This window comes from Cnephaeus nilssonii (genome assembly GCF_951640355.1).
Source record: "Cnephaeus nilssonii genome assembly, chromosome: 22".
NCBI lineage: Eukaryota > Metazoa > Chordata > Mammalia > Chiroptera > Vespertilionidae > Cnephaeus > Cnephaeus nilssonii.
In genome coordinates, this window is record NC_137093.1 from 23,123,736 (window position 1) to 23,137,985 (window position 14,250).

Below are 14,250 nucleotides of genomic sequence, written 5' to 3' on the forward strand. Positions count from 1 at the left end.
GGGGAATGGCAGCCTGTATGCCATTATCTGCCATCCGGATCTAGGTAAGAGATGGGTTGTGCACCCAGCCATCTGGGTTCCTACTCTGTGTCTGGCACGGTGCCAGCTGGTAGCAGCCCAGGGTGAGTTGGACCCAGCCTCTGTCCTTAAAGGGCTTAGGCTCGCCATTCAGGACCCTCCATGTGAATTGACCCCAAGGGGAGAGGAGGCTGTCCCTTTCTGACCTGTGCCAGGCCCCCTCTGCAGCTCCCTGGCCTGGCTCAGCAGCTCAGAGCCCGTCTCTCCTCCCCTCCCCTCCCCTCCCCTCTCTCCTCTCCCCTGGGCTGTCCACCAGCAACGGTGCTTAAGCCAGATGAGGGAACAGCCGACCTGCCGGCAGGACGGGTGCGACTTTGCATTGACGCTGACAAAACCGTCACCGAGGTGGACGAGGATCGTGTTCATCGGGTGAGTCCCCGCCCCCCTCCCTGCCTGCTCCACACTGTCCCGCCTCATCTTGCTAGAGATTTCCGTGTACCTGACTGCAGATACTACTTTGGCTTGATGCCCTGGAGGGATTATAGGGAAGACAGCCATTGAACTTGTTGCTCTGCTGGAGATATATTGTTAGGGCGTCATTACTCTGTCCCATGGTGTCCCCTTTTATGAAGACACATTAAGAGACATGTTCCTTAGGTCTTAGGACTGAGAGTTCTGCTTGACCCAAGAACGCAATTGCTTTTATTTTTATGGGCATCGCAAATCATGCTACAAAACATGTTTCCTTTTTCACCTTGGCTGCCAGGGGACTCAGAGCCCAATGTGCTGCCTGCCACGAACCATAGCATAGGATATAATGGCATATATTTTGGGTATTAATCGTTCTTTTGGTTTTTGCTTTTTTAGTTGTTTTGCATAATTTTTCAGTGTGCCATCAATCTGTTTGAGGGGAAATCAGAGAATAATGATAGAAAAATAGGTCCTGAGCCTTTTCTACCCTTCAAAGCCTACTAATTAAGGAAGAGTTCCCGCCAGGAGCCCCATGTGGGTCTTGACCATCTTCATTCCTCTCTGCACTCCTCTGCCCACCCCTGACCCTCCAGTCCCAATAGTGTTGGGAGTTTGCAGAGGGCCAGTGTTCTCAGAAGGAAGATTGACCCATCGGGGAGCTCAGGGTTGGCCCCAACCCCAGAGCCTTAGGCCCAGAAAACTCCTCGGAGCTGGAAGGAATGGTAGGGAGCCTTTTAGGATGGATGCCCCAGGAGAAGCTGCAGGCATCCTTGGCTTCTAGAAGGGCCGGGGAATGTCTCCAAGGGACCAGAGCACGAGGGACTGTCAGAGAAACGGGCTGTGCGGCCATTGGCCCGCGTGCTGAGTGTCACAGCACACGTAATGCTCCCCGCGAGACTCGGGACCGGAGAGCTCAGGGGACACTGCCTGACTCGGGACACCACCGCTTTTTACGGTGTTTGAGATGCAGAAGACACCCGGAGTCTTGCGTCTCTGTTCTGAGCATCTCCCCTCACGGTACAGGAAGGAGGGACGGGTGTGAACAGAGGGGTGGCTCTCAGGCCTCACCAAGGGCAAAGGAGAAGGGAGCCCCTGTTTCACTTGTAGGGTTTGCGACTCTCTCCAGAGTCCTTGCGTTCTGTCCTGTCTTTGGCCCACGGCTCTCCCGGCACAGGGCCAGCAGGGCTGTGTGTGAAGGGGTATGGTGGTGGTGTGGGGACCCAGGAAGCCACAGGACACTCTGTGATGGTTCACAGGCCAACCCCCCTGAGCTGGACCAGGCCGAGGACCTGGCCTCCCTGGTCAGTGTCAATGAATCGAGTGTCCTGAACACGCTCCTGCACCGCTACCGGGCTCAGCTGCCACACACCTCCACCGGGCCGGACCTGATCGTCCTCCAGCCCCGGGGGCCGTCGGCACCCTCTGCAGGCAAGGTGAGGGGGACCAGGGCAAGGGGGGCAGGGGACAGGAGGGGTGGGGTGGGGGTCCCTCTGCATCTTAGGGGAGAACAGAGCAGCCAAAGTCCCCTGCGAACCTGGCTGTGAGCAGCATCTTGCCAGACATGAGATATGGGGCATCATGGGCATTGTGGCTCATTAAGGACCTCATGATCCCCCTCCTTAGAGGGGAAAGATGAGAAACAGCAATAGGAGGATTAAATATAATAATAATAATGAGAGAAAATATTGAGTGAGTGTCAACTCTGCACCAGGCTCTGTGTCAAGCACCTTTACATGTTATCTCAATTTTCACGCCCTCTGAAAAGACAGACACCATGACTACCCCATTTTACAGATGGAACTGGCGGGGCCAGCCGCCACACTCTCACTTTCAGCAAGCGGAGGAGCTGGGATAAGGCCCAGGGCGCCGGCTCCTCTGTGCTCTGAACCCCGTGGTGGTCTGAGGAGTCCCTAACACCCACATAAATCAGGACACAGAAGCCTCGGTTCTGCTTTTATTTATTTTCCCCGGGAAGTGCAGAAATGGCTGCTTTTTGTCAGGACAGTCAAAGCAAAGGCGAGCTCTCAGCGCCACCTTGTGGAAGGGCCTAGCCACCACTGGGTAATGGGAGCCGGATCCCTTTCATTCACTCATCCAGGGGCTATTGGTTTAGTAGGATTGAGTCTCCTGTGTGCCAGGCACAGGGGAGGGAGCAGGTCATAAGCCTGCCCCGTGGAGCTTCCCCTCTAGTGGGGAAGACAGGCCGAGAATAATAAAGATAACGTGGGTGGAGCAGATGAGTGGAAAAGGAGCGTGGAGGTCAGGTGACGAGGGACAGGCCTTAGTTATACTGATGTTGCTTTACTCTGAGCCTGAGGGATGTTGAGCAGAGCAGTGACGGCCTGACTTAGGGTATAAGAGGTTGCCCTTGGCTGCCGGATGGAGGATAGATGGAAGGGGGCAAAGGTACAGGCAGGGAGCCCTGTTAGAGGTCAGATGTCTTATCGGGGTGCTTTTGTCCTGAAGACTTATTGCTCTGGGAAGGCGCGGCCTCTGGACTCCTGCTGGCACACAGCAGGTGCCTTGGAAAGATCACGATGTCTCTGGCCTCGGTTTTCCTATCTGTCAATCGGGATGAAAAGCCCTCTGGAGTCCCATGGGACATTCCTGGCCCCCCAAACAATGCTAAGTCCGTTGAAGAGTGGACGGTGGCCCTGCATCCCTCCTCCCCTAGACTTGACTTCTCCAGGACTCCCCACCCCACCCCTTCAGCCACTTCTCCAGCCCCTCTCCAGCCTGGCCGTCCATGGCCACGGGTCTGGGAGGATGACAGCTCGGCTGTGCACTCTCCCCTCCCTTGCTGTGAGGGCCATGCTTCTGTTACTGCAGCCCAAGGCCGCCGAGCCTCCTGAGAAGTCCAGTGGCTCCTCAGGCTCCTTAGGAGCCCCTGGGAGGGACTTTTGTCCAGATCCTAAGGCAAGCGGATTCTCATGGGTTTTCCCGGATGGAAGCATCTGTATAGAACCTGGGCGAAAGGGCCTAAAAATGTAGGCGTTGAGCAGTCCTGTAAGGAGGAATTTAAGTCTTGAGATCTTCCTATGCTCCTGAGTCTCTTGAGCCCCCTAAACCCTTAACTCAGTGCTCCGCCCTTCCCTCCAGTCATCAGCTGCCCACACCCAAACCCACCGCCGCCTCCTGTTCTTTGTCTGAGTCACGTCTGGTTCCTCAAATGGCCACCAGGTGGGAGCACAGGCCTGCGGTGAGGCTGGGACTGGGCCACCTTGAAGAATGCCTGGGTGAGGTATGGGGCAGTGCTGGGCCCCCCAGAGGCTGAGAGCTGGGGGTGACCATGTCAGGGTTACACGGGCCTGTCTCTGTGTGCAGGGTCTCAGCACCTGTTGAGTGCATGTGCCTGTGAGCACACCTGTGTGCAAGCATGCAAGAGTACACAAGCACAATGCAAGGACATATGTGCATGCATGTACACAGGAGCCCAGACCTGCAGAATTCTCCCTTCTGTGGTCTGGTCAGTGGGCGGGAGGGAGCTGATGGATGAGAGAGCCTGTGCCTTGAACTTCAGTGTTTCCTGAGGAGGGGCCTTCAGGACTCAGACCTTTGGTTGCCTCATGACCTAAGGCTGTGCCCAGGCAGCGGAGGCAACGTGTCCCACGCTTGCCAGCTGTGGGGTCCTGCTGAGCCCAGGATAGGGATTCATTACCACTCCTAGGGGTTTGGGGGCACAAAGGCCAACGGGGGACTGGAGGCACCTTCAGCCCCAGGCTGGAGGGCCATGCCAGGGGGAGGGACACCACACTGCGATTGGCGTCCCTGGTCCCCAACGCGCTGGAGATGCAGATGAGGGCTTTCTGGGGCTACTAGTTGCCCACTTAGCATCCCCGGCTCCCAATGTCCTCCTCCGGCTGGGCCCATCCACTGTTCCCTTTGGTGCCCTTCCCTGACCTCCGTCTCCGATGCCTCTTCCCTTTTCCCTGAAGGCTACGCAAAGCCGACTTTTGTCAAGGCCACCATTGAGCCTCATGCTGCCAGTTCCATGGGGCTGGACTTGAGGCGGGGTGGGCACTGTTTGGGAGTGCTCCCAGCTGGGGTGGGAAGGCTGATGCCGGCATCTTCCTGCAGGTGCCCAAGGGCCGCCCGGATGGCCTGCCTGCCCACGTTGTCTCCCTGGCCCAGCGGGCATACTGGGCACTGCTGAGCCAGCGGAGGGACCAGAGCATCGTGGCCCTGGGCCGGAGCGGCGCCGGGAAGACCACCTGCTGCGAGCAGGTCCTGGAGCACCTCGTGGGGATGGCGGGCAGTGTGGATGGCAGTGTCTCAGGTACAGTGGGCTCCAGGGGCCATGGCGCAGGATTGTGGAGAAGGAGGGAGGGAGGACTGGAGGGGTGCTGGGCTGCTCCCCCTTATATCCACTCACCTCGCATTCACTCGGTATAGGTGCACACCCTGTGCTTGCTACTGGGCAGGGCCGCCCCAGTCCATGGCACCCCTCTGTGTGAATTAGAACAGGTACCCCCTCCTCCAGACGCTCGCAGCCCCGTGTGGAGCAGTCATCCTGCTCCGCCACTGTTAGAACTGACCACTCGACTGGCACGCTCTAGAAAGTCATCCCAATGCCCATACAGACCCGTGATGGGGTGCTCAGATGCACGCCCCTTTGATGTGGGGGCCTTGTGCGTGCACCTGCTCAGCCGCGCAGAGGACCCACCAGTGAAGGCAGAGGCGGGGCTGTGCCCTGGTGGCGCTGGCACCAGAGGGCCCCTGTGCTGCTTCTGTGTGCTGAACTTGACCGCTCTGTGCAGAGTGCAGGTAGCACTGGTTAGGGGAGGTGTCGGGAACACGAGGAGGGGGACAGGAGCTTCCAGGGGAGATGGTGTCTGAGCGAGGCCAATTAGTAATAATAGTAATTACAATATTAATAATGGTCCCAGTCAACACTGGCTGAGGACTTACATGCCAGGCCTCATATCAGTTTTCAAAGATGTAAACTTATTTGTTATTTAGAACAGCGCTATAAGGTAGATATTATTTATTTAAGTTTTACAGATGAGGACGTTAAGACTCAGAGAAATTAACCAGCTTGCCTAAAGCCACACAACTAATACGTCCTAGAGCTGGATTCAAACCAGGCAGCCTGGCTCAGGAGCCGTAATCCCTGGGCCAGTGTTCTCAGTGGGGTTGTGTTTTTCATTTTTGCTCCCTTAAGGAGTCTTTTTAAACATTTAATCCCCTAATCATCTCCCCACTATGAAATCTCAATGCCATAGATAGAACATGATCTGTTTATATATGTATATCTGTGCTCTATACATAAGAAAGCAAAATACCCCCATCCCCCAAATCAGTTTCTGCCCTCTTGGGGGCAATATTCTCCCTGCTGAGAATACATGGCCTCCGCAATATTGCTTTTCTAGTTGTAAGAAATATAATACTAACCCCACCCCCATGACCCCCACAGTGGAGAAGATTCGAGCCACATTCACTCTCCTCCGGGCCTTTGGCTCCGTGTCCACCGGCCACAGCCGCAGCGCCACCCGGTTCACCATGGTGATGTCACTGGACTTCAATGCCACAGGCCGCGTCACAGCTGCCCAGCTCCAGGTGAGGCTCTGGGTGGGAGGAAGAGGGGAGTCCTTGGGGCTTCAGGATCCCCATTCCCACTTAGCAGAGCCCACGCCTCCTGGGACTCTGGACTGTGTCTAAATATTGGGTCACAGTTCCCCCAGCCTTTGCCAGCTCCTTCCCACCTCACCCAGTGGCCCAGAAAGTCCCCTCCTAGAGCTAGCTGGCCCGTTTGCACCTCAGAATATCACGAGGATGAAATATTCATGAATAAATATATCATCCAGCCGTTCATTATTTGGGTCTTAGAAGCATAAGCTGAAATGAAACAGACAAACACATGCCTGCTTGCTCCTATCTCCCCAGTCGCCCGCATCCCTCCCCTGCTCCCTCAAACATTCTGTTTGAACAGAAAATAGGATTAACTTATTAGAGGCGTTGTTTGTATGTGGAGCTGGGATAAGACACAGACTCCGGGGAAGCTCATCGATGCCCACCCTGAGCCTGCGATCCTGCCGTTCATGACCGTTTGGGTCACGTTACTAAAGGCTTCCGTGAAATAAGGATATGGTGGAGGGTGGATCCAGGTCATCCTTCTTCCTTTCGGATACTTTCCTTGGAATGAGTCGATGGCATTAGTCCCAAGGGACTCCAAGATAGGGAGACAAGGGGCTGGTAAGTTCTGAGACGAAGGTGTCCAGCGGAGTTCGGACCCGAGATGTTGTCTCGCAGGTGGGCCAGGGCGGGGCTCCCTCCTGGGGCCTCAGGGTAGCTGGGCACCAGGCAGGGGGCCGCTGCAGCCCACGTGCTGACCAGGGGCCGTCCTCTCCTCTTGCAGACGATGCTTTTGGAGAAGAGCCGCGTGGCACGGCAGCCGGAAGGGGAAGGCACCTTCGAGGTTTTCTCCCAGATGCTCGCGGGATTGGACCTGGACCTCAGGTGAGCGACTGGGCCAGGCAGGGGCAGCTGAGGGCAATAGTTCAAAGGGCATCTGCTCCCCGGGGCCCAGCCTTAGCTCTGCCCAGAGCTGAGAGGAGTGGACCCAGTGGTTAGGAACCTGGCCTCCGATCCCGGCTGCTGGTACTGCTCCCGGGCTGCATGACCTCAGCTAGGGTCATTCACTCTGAACCCTGTTTTTTTTTTCTCTCCTCTGTAAGGTGGAAACAATAACATGGCTAACCTCACAGGGTTAAGTGAGCTAATTCACACATAGCTCTTTATAAATGCTGGGGGTGGCGGAGGCCATCTGCTGTGATGGGGACCTGTCAATACAGAGCTGACAGCAGCATGGGAGGAGGGCAAGACCAGCAGACCCCAAGTCTTCTAGAAGTTTCTAAATTTTGTGGGGGCCTGAGTGCACATGAGGGTTTGCCTGAATGGGCACCTCAGAACAAGCGGGCCCTGGGTGGAGTGGCCAGCAGGGTGGCCAGGCGAGACTCATCTTGGAGGGCCTCCTGGGGGACACCCCTTCGACCCTGACAGGTGTGCTCTGTAAAGGACCAGCTTTAGAGTCAGAGGGATGTGTGTTTAGATCCGGGCTTTGCCCCATGTGGTCTTCTCTGAACCTCAGTTTCCTTTTCTGTAGAATGGCTACCTCCTAGTGCCAGTCTGTGGGTATTTAAACCAGACCGCCTGCCCAGGCAGCAGGCCTCGTGTGCATCGTAGGGTGTAACCTGGGAGAGTATAACATGTAAACTCTGCACCGGGAGTTTGAATCCTCTTCTTCAGCCTCTGTTTCCCCCACTTTCTCATCTCTGAGAACACTAAAGGGCAGGCACGTCTCCCTGGTGACCCCCCACGTTGGGGTTGTCAGTTCTGTACCCCTGCATGGAGCTGGGTTCTGGGAGTGGAGCTATTGCCTGGAAGGGGCTCCCCGCGGGATAGATACAGGAAGGACAGGGCTGGCCACTGCCGGCAGAGGATTCCAGGCCTCCTCGCCTGGCCCAGCCCAGTCCAGGGAGCTCTGTCGGTGGGCCTGACCCAGGTGAGTGTGGCATCCTTAGGAGCCAGGATAAAGCTGTGTCAGAAGATGGGGCTGCCCCAAATGAGTTTCAGAGGCCCCAGGAGAGTGGAGAAAAGTGCTTGGAACATCTCAGACTCCTCAGGAGGTCAGGCTCATGCTGGGGACTGGCTCTCCAGCGACCTCCTAAGCCATCTGCCTTTCTTTACCTCTATTGCTGCCAGGCTGTTCCCTCATCCACAGTGAAGCTTCCTAGGGACAAAAACTGGTGTCCACTTTCACAAATGCCCTTCCTTTCTCCCATGTATTCATATGGCAAACTCCTATTCATGCTTCAGAACCCTGCTCTGAATCCCTTCCTTAGAGGAGTGCTGCCTGGTTCCTGCTCCCTCAGTTTCTCCTTTGTTCTATTCTGGCTCATCACTGGGGTATGCTGGCCTCTCTTCCTCATCAGAATGCCCATGAGATCTTTGAATCAGGGGCCCTGCCTTATTCCTTTCTGCCTCCCCAGTATTAACATAGGGCTTGGCACTGGATAGATGCTCAATTATTTGTCAAGTTGAACTTCAAAAGAACGGAATACAGATCATGTCAAGTGCACTTCTGGTCTCTTCTCTGCTTCTAGGACGGAGCTGTACCTGCACCAGATGGCAGACAGCAGCTCCTTCGGCATGGGCACTTGGTCTAAGGTAAGGACGAGGTCTATCTGGAGTGTGTGTTGGGGTCTGTGACGCTGTGGCCAGGATGGGAGGGTGATGGAGAGATCTCCTATGCCAGTGGTCAGCAAACTGCGGCTCGCGAGCCACATGCGGCTCTTTGGCCCCTTGAGATTTTAGCAAAGGCCAGCTTAGGAGTACCCTAATTAAGTTAATAACAATGTACCTACCTATATAGTTTAAGTTTAAAAAATTTGGCTCTCAAAAGAAATTTCAATCATTGTACTGTTGATATTTGGCTCTATGACTAATGAGTTTGCCGACCACTGTCCTATGTGACTCGTCTCCTTTGCTGCTGGGGTTTGTAGTTGGCAAGGGCTGGTCATGTGGGGAAGGAGGGGTTCCTTTGTAGGGTCTGGGGCATGTCAGGAAATGAGACACACCAAAAATAACCAGGAGCTGGTTTAGGTAAAGGTAAGCGTGTGGGCTCTGGCGACAGGCAATCTGGGTTTAAACCCCAGCTGTGACACTTACTAGACATGTGACCGCACCATGGAACCTAGCCTCTCTGAACGTCTGTATCCTTTTCGGAAAAATAGTGACAGTAGTTGTATCTGCCTCGTGGGTTTAGTGTGAGGACTAAATGAAATGACAGGGCGTGGCCTAAATCAGTCACTCAGTCAGGTATTCTTAGTAAATATTGGTGAGTAACGTGGGAAGGTGCAGTCAGAGAAGGCTTCCTGGCAGCTGTGGCCTCTGAGTAGGACATTGAGCGATGATATTCAGCCGTTTAATTTTGTTCACTTGTTTGTTTATTCTTTTATTCATTTGTTTATATTTTAGCACATGTTTTCTGAGTTACCCCCTTCCCGTCCCCACCTCTCACATGTATAGCAGGCCTGTGCGAAGTGCTGGGATTAGGGTCCTCATCCGTGAATTTTTGCTCTAGCAGGAGAGACAGACAGGGGAATTAATGCAGTCACGTGGGCTGAGACTATACCAAAGGTTGCACTACTCTGGAGACCAAAGGATAGATGAGAGGAAGAACCACTTGGCTTCAGTCAGGGGGCTTCTCAGATTCCACTGGGTACTACCCACAGGCTTGCCGATTCAGTAGGTCTGAGGTGGGGCCTGAGACTACCCGTTTCTCACAAGTTCTCAGGTGTTGCTGATGCTGCTGGTCCAGGGACCCCACTTTGAGAACCACTGCAGTGGAGTCTCTGCAGTGGGCGGGTGGGATGGAGTGAGCCGATGCGGTACCCCTATCTTTAAATTCGGGGGTTTAATCCACCTTTCTCCTTCCTGCTGCCCCCTTCATTGGGGGGTTGGAATGGCAGTACGTTCTTCTTTCAGACCCTTTCTCCCCATGATCGCGTGGCGGGTGGGGAGTTAGGAGCCCAGACCTCGACCTTGATGGCAGAGGAGGCGAGGCTGTCCCAGCATCCGGTTTTCTTGTTCAGCTCATGAGTTTTGGCCACGGTATCCATTTGCATCAGCAAGAGGGTTGTTGTTGGTTTTCCTGTTGTTTGGGAGGAGGAGAGGGCCGAGCCTGGCCCCGTGAGCTCCCCCAGCCTGACCTGTTTGCTCACCGTCCGCACACAGGAGTGGGTCGCAGTGTGAATCGTGTCACGGGGGCGTTTGAAGTCGTTGTGTGTGTTTCTGGGGGCTGTTTTTTAGACCAGTTGACTTGTGGGAACTGGCAGGGTGCTCCTTTGTTCTCTTTCTGCTACCTGGCAGGGATCGAGAGCGTCTTTTCGCGCAACAAAAGTTAAGTCTGAAAACTCGTTGGTTTTTGACACAAGCCTGGACTCGTTTTCTGGGACTGGGCGGTCCAGGGACAGTCTCAGTGAGGGAATTTGGCCAGGAAATGCCCCCCAAGAATGGAATTGTCATGGACAAGCCCCCAAAAGTTGCCATATTCAGCAAATAAAAATACAGGACGTCCAGAACTTACTCATCTTCTACTTGGTCTCATGTACAGCATGGTAATACCACTGTATTTATCACCTACTTGAAATTCCCTAGGAGAGAAGATCTTAGGTGTCCTTACCACGCACACAAAAACGTAACTAGGTGAGGTGATGGACTGAGTGCTAATTAGCTTCATTGTGGTAATCATTTCACAATGTGTATGTACCTTAAACCATCACATTGTACACTTAAAATATATAATTTTTATTTGTCAATTATAACACAAGACTGGGGAAATGTAGGCTGCCCCGTTAAATTTGAACTTCAGAAAAGCAACAAATAATTTTTTAATATAAGTATGTCCCAAATATTTGCATGGGCAGGCCCAGAGTCCTATCAGAGAAGACTGCCTGGAGGAGGAAGCACGAGTGGTCCTGGACCAAGAGTAAGGTTAGGTTGGTGCAGTGAGGCCAGCATTCCTGCTACCTAAAATATTGTAGGGGGATCTACTTATACTAAAAGTTTGTCCATTGTTTATCTGGAATTAAAATTTAACTACCGCATTTTCTGGAGTATAAGACGACTTTTTAACCCAGGGAAATCTTATACGCCCAGTCGTCTTATACGCCGGAAAATACGGTAGATGTCTGCGTTTTATCTGGGAATTCTATAGCCCAGGTTCCTCTCTGGCTGAGCGCTCTTCCTCCTCCAGCCAGTCCCCTGACTCTGATTAGTTCTGCTTCTGTGTCATCTATAACCATTGCTTCCATCGTCCCCTGAGAAAGCACTGAAGACAGTGCGTAGGATATGGGTTCTGGAGTCTGACATAGCCAGGTTCAATCCCAGTACCAGCACTTAGAGTGGCCTTAAGCAAAGCAACTTCACTTCCTGGGCCTCAGTTTCCTCATTGGTGAAACTGGGATGGCGATTGTCCCCTTGCTTGGACTGTGTCTTCTGGTTATTATTCAGAATTGTCCTGGATGTCAGCGTGGGACCAGTTGGGTGGGGCACACGGCCTCAGTGACCCACAGGGTCCCCAATCCACATTCGTTGGCAGTCCATGCCATGTTTTTTCTCTTATTGGCTTTATCTTTTTTTCTCCTCTAGTTTGTATTTTTGGTAAAATATTTCTTTTTTAAAAACTTGAATTGATAATACCTTCTGTGGAGAAATCAGAAAAAACATACAGACAAAACAAAAACCAAAATAAACCCACTTACACAATCGAAAAACAGGTGCCAGAGACATCCATTGGTAACATTTTGCAGATTTTCTCTCCGTATTTTTCCTACGAATATTTTACACTAGAGGCTCAGTGCACCAATTTGTGGGGTCCTGCCGGCCCGCCCCGATGGGGGCCGATTGGGGCCAGGCCGGCAGGGGGGAGGGGCCGTGGGAGGTTGGCTGGCCTGGCCCCGAAAGGGATGGTGGGGGCTGATTGGGGGCCAGGCTGGTGGGGGGGCGGGGGGAGGGGTGCAGGAGGTTGGGGGGGCAGTGTGTGTCATAGCAACCGGTCGTTCTGTTGGTTCCATTGTTCCGGTTGCTTGGCTTTTATATATATAGATAGGTTGTAACACACCGCGTGTCATGGGAACTTTCACAAACAATATTTTCAATGACCAGACATTCATGGCGGAGCCATGATTTCCTGAACTATTTCCCTGATGTTGTCCATTTTCAAAAAGGTTCTAAACCCGTTCGTGGTTGTTAAAGATGAGGTGATACCTATCTTTGTGTATCCATCTTTAGGCCTCAGCACCAGCATTACCACCTTCAGCTTTTGAGTCCTCTGTCCAAGGAGAGGCCTCCTGTTATTTATTTATTTTTTTTATGATCTCCTTGGTAACAATCTCTCATCATGTATCACACCGTTTACTTACAGTCTGTCTCTCCTTGGCCCGAGTTCCGCGAGGATGGATGGGGAGTCCCCTGTGTCCTGCTCACTGCTTAATATACAAGGCCCGGCACTGAGCCGGGCACACACTGAGTGCTTTGTTGAGTGAATAAATGAATGAGCATGTCCCCACATGGCACCTTGGCTAAAAGCATGTCTTTGCAATGTTCTAAACTTTGCTGCTGTGGTGGGCAGAGCTGTGTTAATTTCACTTTCACTGATGGCCGGTGTCTTTGAGGACGCTTCCTAGGCCTTTGGGGATCTGGTGCTTTCTTTGGATCCACTGCCTGGGTCCTGGGAGCTGGGGCGGTTGCTGGGGACGGCAGAGGACCCAGAGGAGGGGATTACAAGGTTTGGGGCACTCACCCCTCAGCCTGGAGCTCCAGAGCCTTCACACCCAGGATTGGGAGAACTGTGGGCCTGGTTCAGTGAGTGCATGCACTCTACCCCAGCATCAGCGGCTCTTTTTGGGGGACACTAACCGGCACCTCATTGACATTCACTCATCCATGGATGTTTATTGATCTTATTAGATCGCAGGCACTGGCACAGAGCTCAGCTGGGTCTTTGTCACCAAGGACTTATGTTTTGGAGGTGAATAGGGGCTGCCATGGCCACAAAAACAGATCATCCCAAGCCAGAGTGATAGGTGCCTGAAGAGAGGTGTGTATAGGCTGTGGGTATGGTGGTAGGCTTAGAGGCATAGCAGGGAAGGCTGCCTGGAGGAGGCGACAACAAACTGGTCCTGGACTAAGAGTGAAGTTAGGTGCGATGAGGCCAGCCTTCCTGCAATACAGAATGCCTGGTCCCGAGGTAAATGTGGAAGATGAGCAAAAGAGTGCCTTGTGGCTATAGAGCAGAGGATGAGGGTGTGGTGTCTGGGGCAGTCAGCTAAGGTGGTGCTGGACCTCAGTCGCCACCTATGCTCACTGTCAGTTCCACCTTCTGGTCCCTGCAGAGCGCCCTCGCTGCCTGCCGCATTTCAGCTTTCAAATGGAACTCACTTGAGAGCTGCGAGGGCACCAGGACACATTTGAAATCACAAAGCTTTCATATTATTTTCTTCTTCTCTATAATTTATTTTTCTGCAGCATTGCCTGATTTTTTTTTTTAAAAAAAGTGCCCAGCCACAGTGGTAATAATAATAATAATCCTTGCCTCCCAGCAGTTTGCTTCTGGCTGTCACATTTCAGACTTTGGCCCGGGCCGCATTCGTTTGTTATGACCCAGGTATCAACAGCAGAGGAATGGTCTCCAGACAGAAGCGGGAGGGATCATGCACTTGTGCCAGGAGCTCTTTCTCTTACTTAATCCTCCTAATGGTCCTTGGAGAATTATGGTCACATTTGTTTTTCAGGAGGAGCAATCAGGCTCAGAGAGGCAAAGTTCTGCCCAAGGGCACACAGCTTTTAAGTGGCAAAGGCAGGACTGGAATCCCGAGTTGGCCTGACTCTAAATCTGACTCTCTTCATCCCACTCTGTTATCTCAGTCCTGTGTTGTGCTCTGGAATCAGACTCTCTGTGCACTCTTGGGTCACTGACCTTCTCTTAGCCTCAGTTTTTCCACCTGTGGAATGGGTAGAGCAATACCCAGTTCCTGGGCCTGCTCCTCGGATTGGGGGCTCGGTAGAATATTTGACATTTAGTGACTCTGCCCCTCCCGTAGTGGGTGGCCTTGGACAAGCGCTTTACCTTCTCTGAGCCTTAGTTTCTTCCTCTGTCAATTGGAGAGACCCACACTTACATAGTAGGGTAAAAGCACCTAGCACAGCATAGTAGGTGCTCAATTAACATGTTTCTCTCTCCCTCCTTAAATGGGTTCC

At 53.0% G+C, this 14,250-nt stretch overlaps 1 protein-coding gene across 1 annotated transcript in view; it reads left to right on the forward strand.

The window, feature by feature from the left end:
• The window catches only part of MYO18B (myosin XVIIIB), a 170,507-nt gene that overhangs the window by 9,142 nt on the left and 147,115 nt on the right, over positions 1–14,250 (forward strand). Inside the window, exons 5-10 of the mRNA XM_079762228.1 lie at positions 335–447; positions 1,746–1,922; positions 4,567–4,765; positions 5,903–6,045; positions 6,845–6,945; positions 8,592–8,655. Of these exons, the coding sequence (XP_079618354.1) occupies positions 335–447; positions 1,746–1,922; positions 4,567–4,765; positions 5,903–6,045; positions 6,845–6,945; positions 8,592–8,655 (797 nt within the window). The remainder of the gene's footprint in view (positions 1–334; positions 448–1,745; positions 1,923–4,566; positions 4,766–5,902; positions 6,046–6,844; positions 6,946–8,591; positions 8,656–14,250) is intronic.